The 25,873-nt window shown below is 39.3% G+C and overlaps 1 protein-coding gene across 6 annotated transcripts in view; it reads left to right on the forward strand.

Moving 5' to 3' along the window:
• Positions 1 to 25,873, forward strand: part of ITGB6 (integrin subunit beta 6) — a 67,644-nt gene that overhangs the window by 30,390 nt on the left and 11,381 nt on the right. For 5 of the 6 annotated variants that reach the window (XM_060301496.2, XM_060301497.2, XM_070045857.1 and 2 more), the window contains 5 exons: positions 3,122 to 3,211; positions 10,725 to 10,859; positions 11,081 to 11,498; positions 18,093 to 18,315; positions 21,083 to 21,180. In XM_060301496.2, coding sequence (XP_060157479.1) covers positions 3,122 to 3,211; positions 10,725 to 10,859; positions 11,081 to 11,498; positions 18,093 to 18,315; positions 21,083 to 21,180 — 964 coding nt within the window. The remainder of the gene's footprint in view (positions 1 to 3,121; positions 3,212 to 10,724; positions 10,860 to 11,080; positions 11,499 to 18,092; positions 18,316 to 21,082; positions 21,181 to 25,873) is intronic. The other variant, XM_070045858.1, reaches the window with a different exon arrangement.

The raw sequence follows: 25,873 nt of genomic DNA on the forward strand, positions 1-25,873 counted from the left end.
CCAGAGGCCCTGAACTTAGAGACGCTCTCTGAGAGGAACCTGAAGTGTGCAGGTGTGAATCCAGGTACTATCTTCTGAAGCCTTCGACGCCTGCCCGCTAAATCGCGGCCTGTCCACTTCTGATCCTCTAGCCTTGACAAACAGGAGATTTCTAGGGAGCAAATGCAGACTGTTGGACAAATACAAAATCTTTTTTGAGGTTGGGGCAATGTGAACGAAAAACTAGGCCTTGATGAAAGAAGTTAAGGAAATGAAGGTGAACAGAAAAAGCCAAGCTTGCAAACACGAGTGAGAAAAGCAACCTCAGAAACTCCTGGGTGGCATGGTGGGGAGGAAAGGGAGAAAATCCATAATTAAGATAATCCATGGACAGAGAATAGGGAACGTAAGCCCAAGAAATTCAAGTCCAAGCATAGGAGTTTGCATTTCTACTCAGCTCATGCCACGTCGCGTCTTCAGAGTTCATCATTTCTAATACCCAAGAGTTCTCTTTTCCGGTCACACTGCTATAATTGATCACACCCAGGCATGCAAAATCATCCTTTTTCTAACATTAAACATGTTTAATCAGGGCAATTTATAATAACACTTTAGGGCTTTAGTGACAGAAATGAATTTGACACATGATATTTACAGTAATCATAATACTACAAGATTTAAAGTGTAATGTTTTTACAGTGTTAGATCAAGAAGCCAAATTGTCCATGTTCTTAGTTAGTTATTTGCAGTGTTTTGGGGGGAATCAGCATCCAGAAATTAATTAATAGTCTTCCTCTCCACAATGGTCAGTGTCATCCTGGGTACTTCTCCTACATGCCAACTCCTTTGTACCCTCACTCTGGTGACGATCAACAAATGTGATTAATGTTAAACCACTCGTCCTAGTAGCCAAATGTCACACCACATGCAGGATCGTAATTATGCTTTAGGAATTAGATGGATTTGGCTTTGTTAACCAAGAATGAACCCAGAATCTGGAGGCCCCTTGAACCATTGCATCTGGAAAATACCCATTATGTCTTGGCCTGGGGGATATCAGGACATTTTTCAAGGATAGCAGTTTCATGCAAAGCTAAGGACCTTGAAATTCCTTTTCAAAAGGCTCTAAACCTTTCTTTGTCAAACTCTAAAGTTTCCCTCTGCCTTCTCTTCTGGAACCAGTCAAATTTACACACATTCCAGCTCCACTTGAGTGAAATTCAAGTTCCCATTTAGGTATTTGCTGTTAACCACAGCTCTCACGCTTCATGGCCCTTTTGACATGTGTTTATTTGAAAAGTGAGTCGATGAACCAGTGCCTTCCTCGTATTTGACAAGTTCTATCTGACTTGGGGACCCACCTCAATAGGCAGTGACGGAGGGGCCCAAAGTAACGGGAGGGATGTTACCTGGATTATTATCCACAGCCCCTTCAATAATAAAACACAGTGTCAAGGCGGATGGACGACTGACACTTTTTTAACAGTTCAGCTTTCCAGCAACTTCAAACTTAAACACAATTATGAATGGTGAAATAAGTAGAACATTGCAAAACTCACAAATTAAAACCAAAGCCCATTTTTCCATAAATGAGGAGTAGAAGGTTTGGATTTGAGCCGGGTGCCCACCTCTTGCAAGTGCCCGGGACCTCCCAAAACATGTTGGTGTTCCCACATCACCCTGGCTTCATTTGTTCCTCCCTTGGGTTCCCCTTATCCTGATTTATTTACTTACTATCATGATTATTAATTCTGATTTAGTTTTGTGCATTTTCTAAACTACTTAAATCTTCTTTGGAATAAGATAGGATATCATTATGCTTGAACTTTAGGAGATGCCCTAAATTCTTCACTCAAAGCTTAGTTTTCTTTTTTTGCCTACAACTGTGATAAATTCGGTCATCGGATTTCACAATACATGGAAACTTTAGAAGAGAACAGCTGACAAAATGAGTGATCGTTTCTTCTTGATGTAGCACGGCATATTAAGCCTACTGAATTGATGTTGGTGAATGCAAGAGCAAATGAATAAATGAGTGAATTGGTAGGCGAGTGATACCTTACAGCTTAACAAGGAGAAGACAGAAACTAAAAACAAATAAATGAAACGAAAGCATAGCAGTTGGGGTCCACTTGGTAAGGATGTGATCTATCTGCAAATTCTACGGATAGAAGCCTTTGACGATTATAGAGTTATAGTTAATATTGATATGTATGACTATTTCTTCAAGGAAAAAGTCAAGGTATGCTTGAATGTCTTTATTTGTGAAGACAAGAATGTGTCCTGTACGTTTTCGAAAACTTTCTGTTTGAAAATAAAGTTTTAAAACATAAAACTTAAGGAAGGGGTAATTTTCAGCTGTCTAGAAATTTGCCTTCTTTGAAACGCTTCAGTCCTTAGCCATGTTTGGTACCTGAAGGGATGAGCTAATATTGTGAGTTCTCCTCTGGTAGGAACGACATCTCAGGGGAAGCAACATAGATGGAGAATGCAGATAGTTTAAAGGTAGGTGCTGATTCACAGGGTCATGATGTGTGGGGAGCGATCCCAACCAACCCCAGTACCATGCTGACATCCCTAAAAGTGTACTCATTACTGCTAGGAAAGCGGGAGTTAACAGCAAGCATCCAAACAGTTCACTCCTTTGCTCCACCAAGAGATTGACAATGATTGACAATTAAGACCTCTGGACTGAATGACCTGCAGGGCGACCTGAGAGCAGTGAGGGACCCACGTGACCCAAACCTTAGTTTCTACAATGCTACAAAAAAGAGAAGACAGTTCCTGGTAGTATGCTCAGAACTTTTTAGACAAAGGATGCTCCACGAATGGAAGATGTTATATAAGTGTTATTTTTATTTGAGACTTGAGTCCCATTGTGATGTAAATCACAGCCCTAGACTAAGGCCACCACAGGGGCTGGATTTCCCCAGCAGCAGCTCTGGCCTTTTCATTTTTCCACCTGAGCACGGGAAGCAGCACCAGACAGGGCTACAGTTTCAGGAGAAACACCCGTTTATTATCTGGAGCCTGTTTCTCCTGGCCAGTTAAAGAGAGGTGATCTCAACCAGCAGGTTGAACCCACACTTAATCCTTCTCAATTACAGTGAGCAAAGATTGACTTATTCTTTTTCATTTACAGAATTATGCAAAACTCATTCCTGGAGCTACAGTAGGGGTGCTACAGAAGGACTCTGGAAACATTCTCCAGCTGATCATCTCGGCTTATGAAGTATGATATTTCACTGCTGGGTTTTCTTTTTGCATTTCTTTCGTATTTAAAAACTAAGATATGTTTTAGGCTGTTAAATGCACTCTCCTTTGTTGGTAGAGACAGTGCTTATCCAAAGAAAATCTCTCTGCATTAATGGATATAAAAAATTATATCCAAAACATAAATTTTGTTCACCTTATTTGCAGATATTCTTCCCGGAAGGTGGGGCAGAATGTAGAAAAATCATAAACCCGATCATAAAGGTTGTTTTTGTAGTAATAACCAACAACAGCACTGTCACCTGCAAAATTTTAATTCTACTGAAAAGGCTTCATGAGTCGTACAATTAAGCTTCCCTCTTCTCTGCCTGAAAAAAAATTAAGTTTAAATTGCCAACGAGTAACAGAGCTATGAGAACTAACTCCACAGGCTTAATGAGACTAAATCATAACTCAAGGGAAAAAACACCAAAGCACACCAGGAACCACTTTGTAGATTTTCTGCTTTTGAGAACCAAGGAAAATTTCCACTGGTTTTATGTCATATATGTACATAAATACATTTTTTTTCTTTTGCCTTGTCTTTGTAAATTAGTGCCTGAAGACAGAATTCTTCCCTTAAAATAAGATCCATACCTACAGGGTTGCTATGTTTTCTCTCTATGTCACCGTTTTATAACTCAATCAACAGTGGATGACCAGTTGCCAACTCTTTTTTATTTCGGTTCCTAAATATCATTATCATCCCCCCTTTTTGCCTTTACTTACAAAGAAACACACACACACACACACACACACAAAGATGAAGTTCTAAGTTAAGACTGGAATGAAAAAAATAAACTTTTATAAAGCAGTAAAGCTCTAATATTTGCTCCAAACAGAGTTACATAATAGCAGATGAATAAAATTCTAATTTTGATCCTTTAAAATGACAAATAAATGACCCATATGCACTCTATGCCAATACTTAGCATAGACTGAACCAGTGTTCCTTGACATTTCAGAATCATCTGGAAAGTTTTTTAAAAATAGCTGTGTCCAGATTCCTCTCACAGATGTCTTGGGAGAATTTTAAGGGAAGGAAGAGTCACGTATTTTGAGAACAAAACCCAGTGTTTTTGACATCACCCCACCAATTTTGAAACTCACCTTAATAGGGAAAAGCAAGTTATTTTTTCTCGAATACATTTTCTCAAAGAAGAAAATACAGATGGTCCATTAAACTTATAGGATGAGAGGTTTTTTTTAAAATTCATACCCTCAGAAACTTCAGCTTTCTTAGCTCACATAAAAATTTAATCACCATGCTAGTTCACGCTTGAAATTCTTCCAGACAGGAAAGCTTGTCAACAAAATACCATAAAAACCTTCCTCCCTCTTATGCAGTAAAGTTTTAATGTGTAGAATCAAGTAAAATCACATGGCAATTCTTCACTGAATTAGAACACGTTCAATTTTCTTTAACTCAGGACTCTCAAAAGTGCTGGCCACTAATATTTTCAAAGGAGTTAAGCGAAGTAGAAAACAGTGAATTGTCAAAAATATTTCTCCTCCTGTCTGACCAGCCCTGTCTGTGCCCCTGCTTGCTCTGTCAGAGTTTATGTCTCACTTTACATCTCCAATCACTCACATAATTTACAGAGTAGTTGAAATCAAGACATCAAACATTTGAAGTGAATCTTGTGTCTTCATTTTACTGTCTCAAAAATATGAAGTGTCTGTTATTCTTATATCAAACCATCTTGCTCTGGAGGTATGATTGAAACTCTATGAGTCACTGCGAGGTATGCAACAGATCTTGGCACTGGTTCAAATTACTTTTCTGTTCTGTTATCTTTTAAATGTATCCTAAAAGGACCTTAAAATATGGGGGTCCATAGACTAGATTTCTTTCCAACCTATAAAAAAGAGAGAGAAGGAAAGAGACTATATTGAGAGAAAACATAAAACGCTTCTGACTTGTAGTGGGGCAGAGGCAAACAATTTGTGTATATGATTAGTGACGATAAACTTCAGCTCAGTATTTTACAGTGCTGTATTGACATTTAAAAAGCCTTAAATACCAGATGTGTATTCACCTGGCCATCATTCACTACTTTCCTTCCTTCCCTAACCACATAATAAAAGCTGCTGAAATACCCATACTCCCAAGGGTAAGGTCCTCTGTTGGCATTTAAGTTCCAGAAGGGAAGTGACTTGTTTTGTTTTGCCTGGTTCATAGTATATGCTCAATAAATGAATGAGTGAAAAGATGATACATACAAACAAACATTTACGTCTTTTCTTTGGGAAATTCACATTAAAATATTCCTGGTGAAATTTGCAATATGATATTCCAATTAGATCATTGCTGAGATTTCCTTCATTTTGGTTAGATTATGTCACTCACTACTCCTAATTGCTGTCATCTACAAACGTTCAGGTCATATCCCTCATTTCTCGTTTAGTTCACAGTGTCACTGTCTCCAACACCACTCTTGTCTTATTTCTTGATGATTTCAGCCCATATGTATACATATATATGATCCTTCCCGTACCCTGGACTCTCAGTTTCTTGAACTCTGCTTCTGAAACGATTTTGTTCCCTTCCCTTTTAATTACCTCCTCATACCTTCACACTCTTGTCATACCTTAAACGTTATCATTGCCGATAGTCTCAGTTACATGCAATCCATTCTCTGCTCACCATTTCCAATCTTTTCACCTCACTCTTGCTAGTTCCCCTAATATTTCTTCCAACCCATCAGGATCTCCAATTAATTGACCCTGTCCTCTGTGTACAGTTCCTCATCCCCTTGATGTCCTCTCTCACCTGGCCCCTCAGCTTAAATTCAAACATTGTGGTCACTCCTTAGACACTCTCTCAATTCCCCTGCACCTTATCACTCCTTTGAGGTGGTTGGCCAACAGTGGTCCTGGTAAAATCCAACTGTCCACTCTGCACAGCTGAATGGGAATGGGAAAAACATACAATTATGCTACCGGATCTCACTTTAAATTCATGATCACAGACTTCAAGCTGGCCCTCAATGCTGCCCAGCAACCGTGCTATATTTCTCTAGTAAACATCCAAATGGAGAGATCTAGGAGTCAGTTGATATGTTAGTGGGCACATCAGCAGAGTAACCTGGACTCTCCCAAACATACTTCGCCGTAGTTTTCTGCTTCTCAACTCATGGTAATTCCATCCTTCATGTGGCTAGGACCAAAAAACTTGAAACGATCCTTGACTCCCCCCTCTTTCTTTCACACTGTACATTTAATCCATCAGGAAATCTTGTTGACTCTACCTTCAAATTTATTTAGAGTTTGATCCAATTGCTGCGTCTACTGTCCTCACCCTAATTGGAGCCACCATCCTCATTCACCTGAATTATTGCAAAAGCCTCCTAAATGATATTTCCCGTTTCCACCTTTGGCTTCCTACAATCTGTTTTCAGCAAAACAGCCAGAAGTTTCATTAAACATGTTAAGTCAACTCCTATTACTCTTTTGTTGGTAACCCTAATTGCTTTCTCATTTTACGTAGAGTAAAAGCCGAGTTCTTTATAACAGCCTACGAGGACCCTATCAGGTCTGTTCCCCTCCACCCCATCACCTCTGACTTCACCTCGCGTTACTCTCCTCTAATTCTGCTCCAGTGCAGCAAACCTGCTCTCTTTGCTCTTCTGCTCCCAGAGCAAGGCAGACATGGTCCTGCCTTAGGGCCTTTGCATTGGCTGCACCCTTTTCCTGAAACACTCTGTTCACATATATCTGCGTGGCTAATTTCCTCTCACTTTCTTGAAATGTGACCCTCTTTTTTTTTTTTTTTTACATCTTTATTGGAGTATAATTGCTTTACAATGGTGTGTTAGTTTCTGCTTTATAACAAAGTGAATCAGTTATACATATACATATGTTCCCATATCTCTTCCCTCTTACGTCTCCCTCCCTCCCACCCTCCCTATCCCACCCCTCCAGGCGGTCACAAAGCACCAAGCTGATCTCCCTGTGCTATGCGGCTCTTCGTTTGGTAGTGTATATATGTCCATGCCACTCTCTCAATTTGTCACAGCTTACCCTTCCCCCTCCCCATATCCTCAAGTCCATGCTCTAGTAGGTCTGTGTCTTTATTCCTGTCTTACCCCTAGGTTCTTCATGACATTTTTTTTTCTTAAATTCCATATATATGTGTTAGCATATGGTATTTGTCTTTCTCTTTCTGACTTACTTCACTCTGTATGACAGACTCTAGGTCTATCCACCTCATTACAAATAGCTCAATTTCGTTTCTTTTTATGGCTGAGTAATATTCCATTGTGTATATGTGCCACATCTTCTTTATCCATTCATCCGATGATGGACACTTAGGTTGCTTCCATGTCCTGGCTATTGTAAATAGTGCTGCAATGAACATGGTAGTACATGTCTCTTTGTGGATTATGGTTTTCTCAGGGTATATGCGCAGTAGTGGGATTGCTGGGTCATATGGTAGTTCTATTTGTAGTTTTTAAAGGAACCTCCATACTGTTCTCCATAGTGGCTGTATCAATTTACATTCCCACCAGCAGTGCAAGAGTGTTCCCTTTTCTCCACACCCTCTCCAGCAATTATTGTTTCTAGATTTTTTGATGATGGCCATTCTGACCGGTGTGAGATGATACCTCATTGTAGTTTTGATTTGCATTTCTCTAATGATTAGTGATGTTGAGCATTCTTTCATGTGTTTGTTGGCAATTTGTATATCTTCTTTGGAGAAATGTCTATTTAGGTCTTCTGCCCATTTTTGGATTAGGTTGTTTGTTTTTTTATTATTGAGCTGCATGAGCTGCATGAGCTGCTTGTAAATTTTGGAGATGAATCCTTTGTCAGTTGCTTCATTTGCAAATATTTTCTCCCATTCTGAGGGTTGTCTTTTGGTCTTGTTTATGGTTTCCTTTGCTGTGCAAAAGCTTTGACGTTTCATTAGGTCCCATTTGTTTATTTTTGTTTTTATTTCCATTTCTCTAGGAGGTGGGTCAAAAAGGATCTTGCTGTGATTTATGTCATAGAGAAACAAGTGACTCTCTTAATGAATCCCACCCTGATCACTTTTTAAAAATTGTAGCCTATACCCCCTGCCCACACTCTCTTAATCTTCATTATCCCACCCTAACTTTTTTCCATAGCATTTATCACCTTCCTGGTACTACATAATTTTCTTATTTATTGTGTGGTTTCCTTTCTGTCTTCCCACACTATAGTATAAACTCAATCAAGGGGTAAGCTATTTTAGACGTTTTTGTTTCCCAAGCACCTAGAACAGTGTCTGGTACATAGTGGACACTCAATAAATATTTTCTGAATGAATAAACTGGTAATGTAACTAGTTGAGATAAAACAGATTTAAAGGGTATATGTTAATGCTAAATTGGCAGAAATTGAAATCTTAAGACATGGTGGGAATAATCTTTAGGACTGGGAAACGACACTTTAATCTCTGACAAAGACTACATTCTGAAAAGTCAGCCTGTGCCCATCTATGGAAGGAGTGACCACGTGGGGCAAATAACAAAGCAGGGAAGAGGAGTGACTTAGAATTTACAGTCAGCACCTTAGAATTAGGAGGAAAGCAGGGTTATCGTACCATGCAGTTGGCAAAATTATATTTCAGGAAAGTTTGAAGCAGAATATGCTTTTAAAATTCTATCAATGGAATGGGTATAGGGACTCTATCAAATCCTTTTAGATGAAGTATAACTTACTTCATAGTATTTTACAATTTGTTTTTATTCTGTTTTTTAAAAATAATTTGGTTTTGAAATTAATTTGAAATTATTTGAAATTAATTTGGTTTTGAAGTCCCCCAAATACAAACTTCTATAAAAGAAAGAGGAATAAAGAAGGTCTGAATAATAACACTAGCTTTCCCCAAACAGCAGCTCTCCCTTCCCCTTCCTTGACATTCTTCCTCCTGGGAAACGTTGCCTCTACGTACCCCTCTGCCATCACCCACACGCCCTGTATCTAGTCTTCCCCTCTTCCAGCCCCGTCATCGCATATCCCAGCCACTGCATCCCTGCTCCTCACGCCTCAGGCGTGGTGAGTGTAGCAACATGCCAGCCTCCTTGACTTAAATCTTCCTGTCCTCTCCTCTGGCCTGTCCTGCACATGCCTTCCAGAAAACCTCCCTGCAGCTGCCTTTTCAGTAAATCAGGCCCCTGCTGAAAAGCTTCATGGAATATTTCCCGCAGGTGTTAACTCATCTCTCCAAACCTCAGGGTTCTTTGTGGTCTGGTGTCTCCCCGGACAGTAGGGGTGCAGGCTTGGGCTGAGCCCCTCTTTTCTCCATTCTGTCCCACTCCTGGCACTGAGCTTTCTCTCTTTTGGTCCCCTCGCCTGAAATACCATTGTCATCCCCTCCACACATCTAAATCCAACACAGCCATTAAGGACTAGTCTTCTAATACTTCAGTCTTCACTGACAGCCCTCTTTCCTGAACTCTCCCAAACCCTTATGTATTACACAATTTTTTTTTTTCTAATTTAATGGTACATTGACTGACGTTGTACGTTAACTGCTTCACTTGGTTCCACCTAATTTTTTTCAGCAAGATGATCATCTCGAGGGCAGAAATCCTGTCTTATACCCATTCCCCCAGACCTGGCTCTATACTAAATGTACAATAGGGACTCTATAAATTCCAGCACTGATTTCAAGGCACAGTTTCTCTCACATTTTAACATCTCTAAAATTGGGATACATTTTATAATTAGTCATGTCTTACCAATGCTTTCAACAGAATGGAAGTCACAATGTAGTTTTCATGGTCTGCACATGTATAATCTTGGCAGTAACTGTATGTGTTATTGCCACTTCAATTCGTTAAGTACACTGTTGGTAGTGTTGAGTTCAATTGCTATTTTAAAATATCTTCCAGGTTTGCACTATGACTCGATACTGAAAAGTTATTGTTTGTGCAGAAATGTACCAAAACTGAATAAGAGGGAAACAAATACTGATATCAGTGAAGCAGATATTCATTGTTGGAGGAATGATCTGTATTCCTTATAAAGTAACAACCAGCTGCTTTATGGGACCTAAAAATGATGATATGTAGGATACAAGTAAAGCAAGCTATTGTTATATTTTGTTACTGAGATACAGCAAAAGATTTGCCTTTTATATGCCAAGCAATGCAATTCAGGACTGGAGAAATTTTTCCAACCCTCAAAATGGATAAAATAATTTTTAAAGCAATGATAGACGGACAGGTTTGATTCATATGGAGTGCCAAACGATCTCGAGGTATTTTGTCATAGTTTACTTGTCATAAAATAATGGTGTATCTTAGAATTGATGGCATCTTAGATTCGATAAAATATGATGTGTGTGTGTGTGTGTGTGTGTATTGCTTGCTTTTTTGCTTGATTGGTGATATGGTGAATTCCTTTCAGACCCAATTTAATTTTATTTATTTGTTGTTTAATGAACATGATTCACAGATTCTTCTCTTCTGGCTCTATTTTTTGGTTGTGACTTCATTCAACTCTTTATGTCTTATCTAAAGGAACTCCGGTCTGAGGTGGAGCTGGAGGTGTTAGGAGACACAGAAGGACTCAACCTGTCATTCACAGCTGTCTGTAATACTGGGACCCCCTTTCCACACCAAAAGAAATGCTCTCACATGAAGGTGGGAGACACAGTAAGTAGACGGCTCATAGGTCATCTGAAAAAACATCTAGATGATCTGTCAGAAGTTACCTTAGTGCACTGAAGCTAGACTTTTCCGTTCAAGAATTTCAAAAGCGATTTTCAAAGATTTCCTAATAAATGCTTTCGCAAAGCTGATCCCCAAGCAGCTTTGTTTCTTCCCATGCATATTGGTGGCTAGCAGAAGATAATTAGTATTTTCTTTTTTTCCAGGCTTCGTTCAACGTGACTGTGAGTATACCAAACTGTGAGAGAAGAAGCAGGCACATTGTCATAAAGCCTGTGGGGCTGGGGGACGCCCTGGAGATCCTTGTCAGTCCAGAATGCAGCTGTGACTGTCAGAAGGAAGTGGAGGTGAACAGCTCCAGATGCAGCAACGGAAACGGCTCCTTCCAGTGTGGAGTGTGCGCCTGCCACCCTGGCCACATGGGTCCTCACTGCGAGTGTGGGGAGGACACGCTGAGCACCGACTCCTGCAAGGAGGCCCCGGAACTCCCCGCGTGCAGCGGAAGAGGCGATTGCTACTGCGGGCAGTGCATCTGCCACTTGTCCCCCTATGGAGCCATTTATGGCCCTTACTGCCAGTGTGACAATTTCTCCTGCGTGAGACACAGAGGGCTGCTCTGTGGAGGTAGGCCATGTCCAAATCCACCTTACAGGGCGACCTTGTACGTATCAAGGAAGGGCTTTGCATCCTTTGCACCTTCCACAGCCACCTGGGCACAGCAGGTGCTCAATAAATGTTTGCTGATCAGTTGAGTGGGTTGACCTTCAGACTAAGGTAACTGACCTTCCCTTATGTTTTTGTCTGGCTCTGACATTCCCTAGGGGTGAGATCTCTGCCAGCTGAACTTACATCTCTATTATTATTTCCCTGGGAGTAAGTAGGTAAAAGGCGGATGCCTTCTCTTTGGTTATTACCCAGACGCCACAAAACTGCATGTAATCGAACTCCATTATCTTCCAGACTATTCTGGATCAGACTCTTGGTATCTGACTCAACTCTTAAATGCTTATTACTTTGGAAAGATAAAAAGCCAGGCTACTTAAGGAGCATACTGCAAAGGACGAGGGACACAAAAATTCTAAATGCACTTTCAGGGCCTTCATTCACCCATGCATATTCATTAAACACCTGTTAGGTAACAGATACTAGGTTAGGCACAGGGTATAATAAAGATGAATAAGGACATATGTGAAGAGGGTTATGGAAAGGGTAAAAATGAAAAATCCTTGGAATTTTTTGAGACTGAGAAAAATTTTAAGTAGCAGAAATATTTATGTTCTAATATCCTTTGTAGAAGTAAAAATCACTTTAGTTTAAAGCTATATTACATATAACATGACTATTATAAAATCATTCTGAGAGATGCACATACGTATTTAAGTACAATCTAGTCAGACAAGAATTACAAATGTGTTAATTATACTTTTAAATGATACAGATTTGTGTTACAATTGAAATCGTAACCGACTGCTGAATTTAAGCTCATGGCTTTTTTTTTTCTTTTCACAGTGTGTGAGCAGATAGCTTTTCAAAACAGAAAGCCATTATCTTTACAGAAAACTAAGCAAGTTACGTTTTCAAACCACAGTGTCAGGAACATATAAAAGAGACTGATTTTCAGGGAAAAAGGCCTTTGAAAAACATCTGATACCCTTAGAAGTGCGCCTCCGTTTCATTTCTTGGCTTTTGCTGTTGCTGCCAATAGACTCCTCTGAGGCTGCCTTCTTTCTTCCCCACCAAAGAGTGAAAAGTTTAGGGTCTGTCCAGATTGAGACACATTTCTCTCCCCTTTCATTCAAAGGTGTTTTTCCTTATCTAATGGGTGTGTTTCCAAACCCACATTGGTCTTCTTTTCACACAATGCAGACAGAACACAGCCTGAAGCCAGAGGCCGTCACCAAGTCTTGAAAAGAATCTATTCAGCAGAACCCCAGATTGCATTTCTAATAGAAATCTTTAATAAAATATGTGTTTAAGACATTTGAAATTGCCTTTCCAAAAAAAAACTCCAAAGTGTAATCAAATACAGTATAACAGCAATTATGACCCCACCTGTATTTCACCCTTTAGATCTGAAGTCAGAGGTCTAAGGCTGTGTAAATCGATGGGTTATGTTCAACAACACAGTTCTTCCCATTTTTTGGTGGTGTTTCAGTTTATTTTGTGTCACGCATGCAGACAGACATAGATTCAGAGTCAACCTGATCTGTGTATTTGTAGTTCAGATGGTCTGACAATAGTGCCTCTCTTTGAATCAGATACAGTGATCGCTAAAGAAATTCTATTTAGAAAATACAATTTTTTTTCATTTGGACTCAGAAAACTTCACCAATGCCCATTTCCTTCATACATTGGGGTACTTTCCCATCCCCAACCATGACTGTTTCTCGAATGCTTTTTTATGTTCAGTAACATCTCAAAGGATGTTCCTCTATTATTAGTAACTTTCTCTTTTAAAAGGTATAACAAAAGTACAGTCATTCAAATTCAACGAAGAGCAATGGAGCACCTACTATGTGCCTGGCATTGTGCTTAGTGTAGGGATAAAACTGATCCTGGCCTTGTGAACACACAAGCTATTGTTGCTGTTGTTTGTCACAGAGGCCTGACTATGCTACAGCCTCATTTCTCATGTAAATCTCACTTATTTTACAACCAACATACTCTGCAATGTGCTGCTTCTCTGAAGGGCCATTATCACAATGTTCTTTTCATGCACCTTCTTCCATCCATCTGTAAGCACTCAAAGATAGAGGGCTCCATTGATTTTTCCCTTGCCCAAATTCCATTAGTCATTTAAATTTTGATTCTAAGAGACTGGAAACTCTAACAGGCAAACAGCACTACAGAAAAAACTTCCTGCCATTGTGCACTGAGTTATCAGTCAATGGCATTCCAGAAAGATATCTCCCTCTCAAAAGAGCCTGATAATTTTTTCTTGACCTTTGGTTATCGTCTTGCCTCTACATGAAGCCATTATGAAGTTGTGTTGTTGTTGTTATTGTTGTATGAACAGGTACCTTAGATAATCGGCTGTTTGTGGATATCGATTAACAACATGTGTGACTGGGTTAATGGTTCTGGAAGGCCCACAGAAAGGGAGGGTTTCTAAGTTCTGAAAGGAGCTCTTGGAAGGGTTTTCTAAAATTTCTGCCAAGGAATTCTTATATGCAGTGATACACTTGGGCATTCTCAAAGCCTTTGGAAGTGCACATTTCATTTGACAATATTTATATACCGTATACATTTTTCAGAATAAACTTCAATGTGGAAATCACCCCCCTATCATGAAAGTAAGTTTCCCCTCTTGCTGAGGAAGAAACAAAAAGCAATTGTGCTTTAGAGGACAGCTTACATATAAAAATTAAATGAATGGTTTTGGCCTAAATAAACTAACTATTCTTAGCTTTGAATTAATTAGTTCAATTATGAGTTAAATAGGTTATGAAATGCAGTCTTAATGTCATGGATCCAGATAAATTTCAAGTCATCTTTCATTAGAGAAGTGTAAGTCTTTTTAGTATATATATGTACAAATTACTATATTACCCTCTCTATATAGATATAGATGATACAGATACAGATACAGATGTAGATATATAAATATAGATATAGATATAGATACAGGTACATATACACCAGGAGAAGTCAGAATCCAGCTTCAAAATCTTTGTGGTTTACCCTTTGTTCTGTGATTTCCTACTCCATGTCTCTTAAGGCCAGGTCATGAAGATAGAAAAGTAACGACCTTCTAGACCAAAGTTTACAAGAGAAAACCCAGAATGCTTCTTTCTACAATGAACATGGCAGCGTCTCCTACAAATGGAAACCTGCCTCACTTGTGATTTCTTTTACATCTGTTTGGTTTTCAGTATAATTACAGGAGTTTTAATACTGATGGATAATTTTGCTATCAGATTCTTCTTACTGGATAGTGTTTAGGAGTAATGATAATAACTTATATATTGCTTATTTATGGGCCAAGCACTGTTCTAAACATTGTTATATATTATCTCAGGTAATCATCATAACAATCTGATGAAGTAGTGCTATTAATAACCCCTCCTTACCAATGAGGAAACTGAGGCATAGAAAGGTTGAGTAATTTTCCCAACTTGTCCCAGCCCGTACCAGAGCCAGGACCCAAACATGTGCTGTCTGGCTCTACACCTGTGCACTCACCCACTATGTACTCAACCACCGCCACCATGCCCACATGCCTTTGGAATGTTGCCAAAGAGCAAAACTTGGGAGGCGATGGCTGGTACGCTTTTCCTTTTCTGAAGAAATGTGTCAGTTATGAAATTTGTAAGTAAATGCTGTTTGTTTGGAACAGCAAAAGCTAATTTAGGATCTTGGGCATGGCAGGCACCCAAAAAATATTATGAAAGAGCACACGAGCCCATTTACCTGAAACACTTTATTTAACATTTTACAGTAGTTCGGACGGTACTCTGTGGCCAGTTCTTCAGGAGCTCTTCAGGAGCCGCTCTTGTCTCTCAGCCTCTTCTGTGAGGATCCCTTTCTCTGATTACATCTTAAATGCTGATGCTCTCCAGGGATTTCCTCACTCTATCTGCTTGCCCTAGATGATCTCATCCACATCAGCTTCAACTGCCATCTGTCCCTGGTGGATTCCAAACCCCAAACTTCAGGGCTATATATACGTATTCAACCACCCATGGGTCCCTCAAACTCAACAGAACCAAAAATGAACTCATCGTCTTCCCCATCCTAAGCTGCTCTTTCTTCTCTGCCTCAGAACAATCTATTCATTTAACAATTAAGCACTCTCTGTGCCAGGCACTGGGGATAAGGCACCGCATGAGTTACTTCCATTCCAGGGCAGTTAACAGCAGCTCCATCCAGCTAGCAGCCCAGGGGGGTGACCTGGGGAGGATTCCATCCTCTCTCTTCCCCTCCCCCACCGCCCTGGGCACCCCATGCAGTGAATTTCACCTGAACCCTTTCCTCTGCATTCCCATGGACACTGTTCAGGGCCCCATATCTTCTTGCCTCTATTGCTAGGAGAACCTCCTTGCTTTTCGGTGTCTAGTTTGACTCTCTCTACTGATGCCAGGACATTTCTAGACACATATCTATCTCTTCAGCTCTCTCCCTTACTTAAAATTTCATAACTTTCAGGATAAAACCTCTTACTTTAGTCCATAAAGCTTTTCATGATGTGATTTCTGATTTTTGTTGACCTTTTCCTCCTATCCTCACGGACACCCCATACACACCTTTGGCTTTATTCATGTGACTTTACTATGGGTATTAAGCAGGTCACGTGATTACACACTTCTGTCATTTACCTATGCTTTTTTCTCTGCTTATAATGCACGTAACCCTCTTCTTCTATCCTTATCTTCCAAATTCAGCTCAAGCATCAGTTCCTCTGGAAACTTCCCCAAATCTCTTGTCTAATTTGGAAACTTCCTCTGTGTGTATAGCACTTATCACGTTGTACTTATTAGCAGTAGTATCTATTTGCCTGTCTCCTAGACTAAGCTATAAGCTCAGCCACCTTGTCTTATTTAATTTTGTATCCTCAAGCCTAAAACAATCTTTGGCACATGATATATGCTCAATTAAAATTTGTTAAATAAATGAATTTGTTGGGCGCTCACTGTATGCCTGTAGGACATCTAGTTGGTGAATACAAAGCTAGGAGATTTACATGTTATCTCATCTGACCACAACCATTGGAAGCAGCTTTTATTCCCTCTACTTTATAGATGAGGCTTTCATGATTACTCAGCTTGAGTGATGTAGAGGTGGGGTTACTAAAGTCTATCTTGTATGTCTATCCTATGGCATCTTAATTGAAAGCAAAAAATTTTAAAAACTACATATATATATATATATACACACACACACACAGTTGGCCCTTGAACAACACGGGTTTGAAGTGCGTGGGTCCACTTATGTGCAAGTTTTTTTTCAATAAATATATTGGAAAAATTTTTGGAGATTTGCAACAATTTGAACATACTCACAGATGAACTGCATAGCCAGAATTATCAAAAAAATATTTAGGCATGTCATGAATGCATACAGTATATATAGATACTAGTCTATTCTTACATAGGCATAAGGTGAGTGATATTTAATATAAAATTAATAATGTGTTAGTTTTCTTACTGTTTTATAACTTTGCTTTCAAAGCATTATATTACTGTACAGTATGCCTTTCTCATAATTGGACAAACTGCATATCAGCCTACCATTACAGGTAAGTGGTTTTTTAGAAAATGTAATCATGCTTCTATATGAATATGTCTATAATACTGTATGCCATAAACACTTTTAACAATTCATTCGTTGGTGTATAGGCTAGGCTACTGGGAAGCAATTATGTCAATTACACTAGGCTACCATAAAGCAATCATATTGCTGCTTCTTCATTATCAAGGCATGAATAGCTATACCTATAAATAAATATGAATTTCTTTTTCACATTATCTTTTCATTTTTGATGTCTAATGTTGGTAAGTTGTATAATATCTACAGCGTTATAAGACAATATTGATGTAGGTACTGCCAGATGATTCATCTTGTAAATTTACGGCATTGATAAATACAGTATGGTACTGTAAATGTATTTTCTCTTCCTTATGATTTTCTTAATAACATTTTCTTTTCTCTAGCTCACTTTATTGTAAGTATACAGTATATGATACGCATAACGTACAAAATACGTGTTAATCAACTGTTTACTTTATCAGTGAGGCTTCCAGTCAACAGGAGGCTGTTAGTAGTTAAGAGTTGAGGGAGTCCAAAGTTATCCTCAGATTTTGGCCTGGGGGGAGGAGTGAGAGTGGGGCGGGGGCGGGGTGTGTCAGTGCCCCAACCCATGCGTTGTTCAAGCGCCAACTGTATATACACACACATACTTGCACACACACACCAAGTAGCTATTATAGGCTTCTGGACTATCTTATTTCATCTGGTTATAAATTCTGTTGGATATAACATCAGGCAATCAAGTTGGTTCAGTTAAGAGACCAGATCAATGAATATACACAGTTCGCAAAATACGTGCCATAAAATCTATCTACGCTTACTCCCCCCCCGCCAGCACCCACACACACGCACTGACTTTTTTTCTCGTTTTTTTCTTGTCTTTTTGATGGTGTTCAAAGGCAAAGAGAAAAGATGGCCCCCAAGATCCAGAAGTGGCTTTAGCCCTAAGAAACCCAGGGCTTTGTTTTGCAGATAACGGCGACTGTGACTGCGGCGAGTGCGTGTGCAGGAGCGGCTGGACGGGCGAGTACTGTAACTGCACCACCAGCACGGAGCCCTGCATCTCCGAAGACGGGGCGCTTTGCAGCGGGCGAGGGGGCTGTGTGTGCGGCAAGTGCGTTTGCACGAACCCCGGAGCCTCGGGACCCACCTGCGAACGTTGTCCCACCTGTGGCGATCCCTGTAACTCTAAATGGTAATGTCTCTACGCTCACCAGTCCTTCCTGTCCATAGGGTTCATGGTGATCAAAGTTATAATGACGTTTTATACACTCAGACCTCAGATTGTTCTTGCTGGCTTTGGTCTCCAAGCCTCCATTAAAACACACAAACCTGCAGGGCCCCTGCGATCGTCAGCCTGGAACGTCAGCCTCTCCCTTGCCTCTCAGCGCTGATGATCCAGGACCACAAAGTCACATTTCTGCAAGAGAGCCTAGCCGGGAAGCTGAGCTGATGTCCCACGCTGATAACATCGACAGTCTCTCCCTTACAGTACCAACCACACATCAGGAATGCCCTGGGAGTAGACTGAGGACACTCACATTCAGTACTTTTTTAAGGGAAACAGACAAGCTTCTTTCTTATCTAGACGTTTATAGCCTGACCTTACTGATTCATTCCTATCTATAAACTCATAAAGGCAAAGAGGCAGAAAGATGATCTTGGCTTTCCATTCCTTCCCTCTTCTTTACCACTCATGCTCTTTGGCACCTTTCTTTGGTTGTCATTCTACACAGCTATTGTGACTGACACTTTCTTTTATACAATGTGAACAACAACAGCAACAAAACAACTGCATTGTTTTTATTTTCCAGTAAAAAAACAAAAAAAAGTTTCTTTGCTTGGCAGTTAACTTCTTAATGAAAGCGGGGCAACATTTGCAGGTTAAGTGAAGCAAATCTCCAAATTGGCTGTGTTAGGACATTGCAGGTATAATATATTATACAGCAAACGTGCTTAAGTAGTTCATACTTTCATTAACTCTGGTACCTAAAATGGGGACATGTGCATTTCCAATGTAAACAAAGTAAGAAAATCAGTATCAATATTCACTCAGTGGTTGCTCACTATCCAAGGTGTCAGAACTTCTCTGTCACTGTGCCTGGACATATGCCAAGAGAAGCACGGGTGCAAGGTTAGACTTACTTGAATAGGATTTAATATAAAATGTCATTTCAAGGTATTTCTTCTATTATTTTTCTATTTTATCTTCTCTGTAAACATGATTCAATCTTCTTTGAAAAATTTTTTTATTTAACTATAGTTGATTTAGAGTGTTGTGTTAGTTTTAGGTGTTCAGCTTCAGATTCTTTTCCATTATAGGTTATTACTAGATATTGAATATAGTTCCATGTGCTATACGGTAAATCCTTGTTGTTTTCTATTTTATATATAGTCGTGTGTGTATGTTAATTCCAACTTCCTAATGTATCTCTCCCCTTCCCCTTTCCCCTTTGGTAACCAGAAGTTTGTTTTCTTTGTCAAACATAATTCAATCTTAAATCTGGTTTATAAGACATGAAATTAATAGTCCAAGTAGTTTGAATTTGAGAAATCGGGTAGAGTGATCCCCTTGGTGTTTGTTAGTTTTGAGGTGAAACCGTTCTATTTATTCTTTCATGCACTTATTTATCAAATAGGTATTAAGTACTTACTATAAGCCAGGAATCATGTTAGGCCATAGACATACAGTGATACTGAAACAGTTACAGTTCCTGCTGTCACAGCTGCTGAGCATCTACTGGGAAAGACAGAACATTTTAAAAAGTAATTATAACGATATCTGGGCTAACAGTTACAATAAGGGATAGAGAGGGTGCAGTGGAACTCTATGGCAGGAGATAAAGCTACCAGACTAGCTCGGGCGGCCATCAGCGGGATGCACAGAGGTGTAGAGCCTTCAAGGGCTTTCGCAATCTCAAGCAGCCCCACTGCAAAACCACTCCAAGTAAATATATAACCCAGATACGTGCCGTGTGCTTGCAGTGCAAAGACCACTTCCAGGTAAGACTGCTACCCCTACTCCACGTAGATTGCTGCTCCTAAACCCTTCCAGCAGAGGCATTCAGAAGCTTCCACTACGAGGGAACTAACTGATAAGGATCAGGGAAGGCTTGCCTAAGAAAGTGCTGTTTCAGCTGAGAGTTGGTGAGGCAGGGTGGGCGTGGGGAATGTTTCCAGCGCTTAGAGGAGCACACCTTTCCTGGGCCAGCATAATGTGTGCCCACAGTAAGAAAACTTGCAGCTTCGGGTTACTCCAAACACTATCCATCTGTAAAGTGATTGTCAGCACGGGATTAATTCAGGGTCTACGTTTACTCTCCTGTGTAGACATCATTAGAGTGGCTTAATTCCTGGGCTATGTTCTTGGAAATGCACTTTTCTATAAGTAGCAATCCTTTATTTAAAAACCTGCATTAATGAGGACCCAGGCTGTAGTCCTCAGCTTTTGAAAATACCCCTATCAAGGCTTGGACGCATTCAAAAGGGTTACAGAAAAGTGAATCTTTAAAATAGTCATTCAGGACATATGAGAATTCTTGTTAAAACACAGACCATTTCTATTAAGAAAGTCACACTTTGTCTAGTACCATAAACCCTTCCCAGGAAAATGTTTAATGAAAATATAGCTAAATCAAATACCAAAATAATTGGGTTTTTTGTTGTTGTTGGGGGAAAAAAATTTTAATCTAACCAATCAGAAGCAATCAGTACAGATGAATGAGGATAGTAGCTATTATCAAGGCTGGCTCATGGAACACTGATTACTGCACGGAATTCAGAATAAAGGAGTTTCCTCTTGGACGTCACCCAACCATCTTTCTGAAAGTAACGAAACGCAATATCCTCTCTGAGACACTCCTATAGCCAGAACCATAGTAACAGCATTAAAGCAACATCCCAGCTGCGTATCTATTTTCCACCAACACAAACTGATCAACTCTGTTGAATAATGTTCACAGGAGCTGCATTGAATGCTACCTGTCTGCAGATGGCCAGGCCGGAGAAGACTGTGTTGACAAATGCAAATTAGCTGGTGCGACCATCAACGAAGAAGAAGGTTCTACTTGTTTGAAATTGCTTTCCTTTCCTTTGCACAGTTTTGGAGAGGCAGAAATTCGGTGGAGGGCTCTTCAGTAGCTCGACCTCATTTGTACTAGGGTGTTAATTCACTCGCATCCATTTCTAAGAGTAAATGCATTCCAGAAGGCTAAAGACTTGATGGTTTGGGAGACAAGCAATTTAAAGTCCCGGCTATGCTATTTGCTCTGTTGCAAATTCATCTCTGCTTAACACATGCAATTGGAGAGAATTCCAGAATGCTATATTTTTTTGAATTAGAAGAGTGGAAGATTGAAGAAATAGCTAAATGTTAACCTCCTAACCTGAAATCATCCTCTATCGTCCGATTATCTTATTTCATGATAGGACAAAGTAAGGTATAATATGGGTTTTCTGACAGCAACTCTCAGACACCAGGCAGTTTCTGGTTAGTGGCCATTTTTCCTGCCCTCCCCTGCATATGCTTTTACTCCCAGCTTTCCAAACATAGGCATTACATGGTCATCCTTAATTCCTTGTTGCCTTGGTCCCAAACTACGAGAAGGGCCTGTTACCTTTAACTGCTAAGCAAACTCTGCTCTTGCTTCCACCTGCCATTTTTGAAGTTACTTACTTAAAATCAGATTCTTTCTAATGGCAAGATGTTATCTCAAATCTGTAAATTGGTTGTATTTTAGCTGGTAATGCATTTAAAAAATAACTTGTGAACTTTAAAACAAAGCCGATGACTGACTTCTCCCAAAGGGACCATCTGGGGGGATTTGTTTTTCCATCATCACAAACTCCTTGCCTTACCCCTGCTGCTCAGGTAGGGACGTTGTTCTGCACGCCTCAGAGGCACCGCCACGGTGCATCTCAGGAGGAGTGGGATAACCAAGACGATCATTTATGACACTCTAGGATATGTATCTTGAATAGACGAAGCTAGAATACAGAAATTAATCCATTTCCAAAGTGAAATAAGTTAGTGATACTTATATTGTTTTGAAACTTACCAACATTGTTTTAAACTTGAGGTTTCTGACTGTGCATAGTTAAATAACCCTGTGTGGAGGGGCATGATTAGTGCTCATGAAACCCCTTGCCTGTGCTTTTCTGGTGCCTCAGATAAATATGCCGAATAACCATAAATTGGACAAGACGGTATGTACCTTACACTAATACCGAAGGTGAGATGCAGTAGAAGCACCGAGTAAAGTGGGATTTGTAGCCTGTCCACATTAGTAACTCATACAAAATCTCAGCATATCCTTCTGGCTTCATTTCACAGCACACAGTTGGGATATTTACCAAGTGTTTTAAAGAAATGACTAAAAATTGCAGAAAATGCCCTGCAAATGACTAGAACTGAATTGACTAGCAGCGTGAGAAATCTAATGTGCTGAGGGGAAAAAAGAAGTAAACCTTGGAAACATGTAAATCATGAACAGGGAATTACTATATTTAAATACACAGTTTTCTGAGTATAGGTTATCAGAAATGCTTGGATTTGAGAGGAAGACAAGATTCTCAAGTGGCATTTAAAATTTTTGCATTATTTTTCTTATATAATTGACTAAATTACCTTCAAAATAGGGGACTACAACTATTTCTAGCTCAGAAATCAAAAATAATAATTGGATTACCAGTACCATTTAAAGCACTAATCTTGATGAATTCGAGAGAAAAACTATCTTTGTCAGCCTGTGAATTAAAAAAGTCACTCTTCTAATGGGCCTTTTTATAAGTCCTATTTCAAGTTACTCGTCCAGTTATGTTATTGATCATATTATCTTGAAATTATCACAACATATTTGCTCTTCCATGGGGTCTTTTATCAGCCCATTCTCCCCCTAATAAGGACATGGAGAGTAAAGTAAGATAACCATAAACTTCATAATCTGAAGAAATTATTCCTCACCTGTGCTATGGTGACTTGTGTGAGTAATTCTAAGGACATATGGTTTAACTTTATTCACTCCATTTTACTGAAGTAGAAGTTTTTAATTTACCCCAATATTCATGTACTCAGAGCATTGTTACTCAAAGTGTGTTCCATGGAACACTAGTTCTGAAAGTGTTCAATGGACAAAAGCACCCATGGTCATATAAACTTTGTAAATGGGAAGCTAAGCTTTTTGTTTTTTTTGCAAGACTGATAGTTGTCTTGTATATTAAATTAAATGTGCATTGTGAATTTGCAGGAGAAGCAAAGGGAGGAATTAGAGTAAGGAGGGATTCTCAAACTTATTTGACCACAGAACTCTTTTTTTTTCCCCCCCTGGGGAAACTGTTTTCTCTGAGAACTACTGCCTCAGCCCCAAAGGCGAGGTCTTAAACACATGGTTATCTTGATTCAATGGTGCAGACAGTTTATATTTTCCACATCTTTTCTGGACCTTCCCAGACCCCAGCCTTTTCACCTACATTCTCACATTTCTTCCTTTTCTAAGTATGATTTCACGGACTGCCTGAGATCTTATTTTCATCGTATTATTCTAGAACAGCACTGCTAGCACTCATAAAAGTGGGTAAAAAAGAAAGGTCCATTTCTAATGAACCAACAAAAGAAAACCTTAGCAGCTAATTATGCAAATCTCCAGCCCAAACTGGACCTTTTCACTGCACATTCAATAATGCATTTTAATACCCAAACACTACAAAACAGGCTAAATCTAGAGTCATAACAGTCATGCAAAGGAGTGGTGAAGTAATTAAAGCAAGAAGGGAGTCGTGACTCAAAGGTCATATTAGCGGTTCCATTAAAACTTTAAAAATCCTGGCCAAGTAAATTAAGCCTCCCTGTGCTTCAGTGTAGCTCTTTAAGGGAAAATAAAAAAGCAGGATTAATATTACTGAAAGGAGTATTATGAGCTGTCCACATATTTTCTACCTGAGAATAAAATGTTCCATTAAGTAAGTTTGAGAGGAACAGGGCGGGTGTCCACTGTCACGGCAGAGACGGGGAGGGAAGGAAAAGAACACTCCAAAACAAAAAAAAAAGCATATTCCCGGAGACTTCATGAATCCTTGCTAACTGGGTGGTTTGGTAGGAGAATGTGTGGTGGAGGTCATCTAAAAATGACCGAAGTATGAATTATATATACAGTTCTGTTGCTGTCAAACACATGAAATATCACAAATTTCACTAATCAAATGCTGCCCAGAGGTGCCCAAACCTCTTCATCAGAATCACCTCCTTAAAAATACTGTTAACAATTCACTAAAATGCAAACTCCTGTCCTAACCACGGACTTCTCAACTCAGAAGAGCCAGGGTGGGTCCCTGGAATCCATCACTGCAGAACTCTGAGGTGATTTAGATGATGGTAAACATTTAGGACCAGCTGAGAATAATTTGTAATTAGATTTCTTAATATTCCTATGTAAATAGATGCTTCTAATGGATTCAAAGACAGTTTGTTCACTTAAATTTATCCTCTGAAATCTTATTAATAATGCCAAATGTTTTACTAGTCCCTGTTGTGATAGATAATACAGGCATGCTTCTTACGGACTCTGGCATGAGATGTTTAACTTAGAAATTAAATGCAAAAACAACTTAATTTTCTATCTTGCTATGGCGATAGCATTGTTGAACCAAAAAATAGACTATTACTTAATTTTTCTTTGTTAGAATCAGAGGAACACATGTAGATTCTGTTTTATTAAAATCTTTTTATGTTGAAGCTAATGAGAAAAGTTATAGGTCTAACAAGACTATGTCCAAGATTATCTGGGACAGTCCCAGTTTTGTATTCTGACCCACTGTGTCATAATATACTAATTTTGGATCATATGTCTTAAAATTTTAGGATAAGAGCAAAAGGTCATTCTATTTACAGGTTTCTGAAAAAAAGTGTTTGTAACAGTATCATTAAAAAAGTCTCTAACTTAGAAGATAAGAGAACTTTAAGCAAGTTTTTTGTTTTTTTAATTAGAAAACTCCTATGTAATTTTGGCATAGGTACCAGATCACTAAAATGGCTCATAAATAGTATTAGCATCTTAGACTGACCATTTTACTATATTATCAATTTCGGTCATGACATTCATTTTCTGCTTCTTGCCTAAGCTCAACATTTTTCTTCTACTTGGAAAAGAGGAAAACTGAATTTTTTTTAATTGAGAAAAGGGCTATACTGAGTGGTAGGCCCACTGTCATCCTGGTCTCCTTTTATTCTGGGATTTACCTTTATCCTGGTGGTCCCTGAGCTACATAACACTTCACTTTCCATTTCCTCATATTAATTTATATTTACTGTTTTGACAATATGTGGCCAACAATCTTGACTATGCCATTGCGGGAAAGACCCCTTTAGAAATACCACTATCAGTTTGGACTGTGTAGTCCCTTTCTGAAATATAATCTCAGCTTCCTCCCAGATGCTGTCAGCCAAGGAGAACGTATAGCTTCCTCATTACCATAATCAGAGCCATCCTATTCCCAAGACAGCTAAGGGTACCTGCCTTGAAGTACTTCATTCTACTGAAATCCTCCCACCATCATTTTGATGGGTGCATTCGATGGTCAGTCCTGACTGACCACACCTGGAACTGTTCTTCTGGAACAGGAGTAGAAACTAAAATCTCAGTGGATAGGGAAAATTCTATGTCTTTTCTATTCCTATTCTGTAATGTTGAAAATTCCTATTTGTATAATAAAACTCAGTGCTACTTTGCTTTAAAAAAAATCTCTTTTGGAATCTCATT

This window comes from Globicephala melas, chromosome 7 (assembly GCF_963455315.2).
Source record: "Globicephala melas chromosome 7, mGloMel1.2, whole genome shotgun sequence".
In the NCBI taxonomy this organism is placed as follows: Eukaryota; Metazoa; Chordata; class Mammalia; order Artiodactyla; family Delphinidae; genus Globicephala; species Globicephala melas.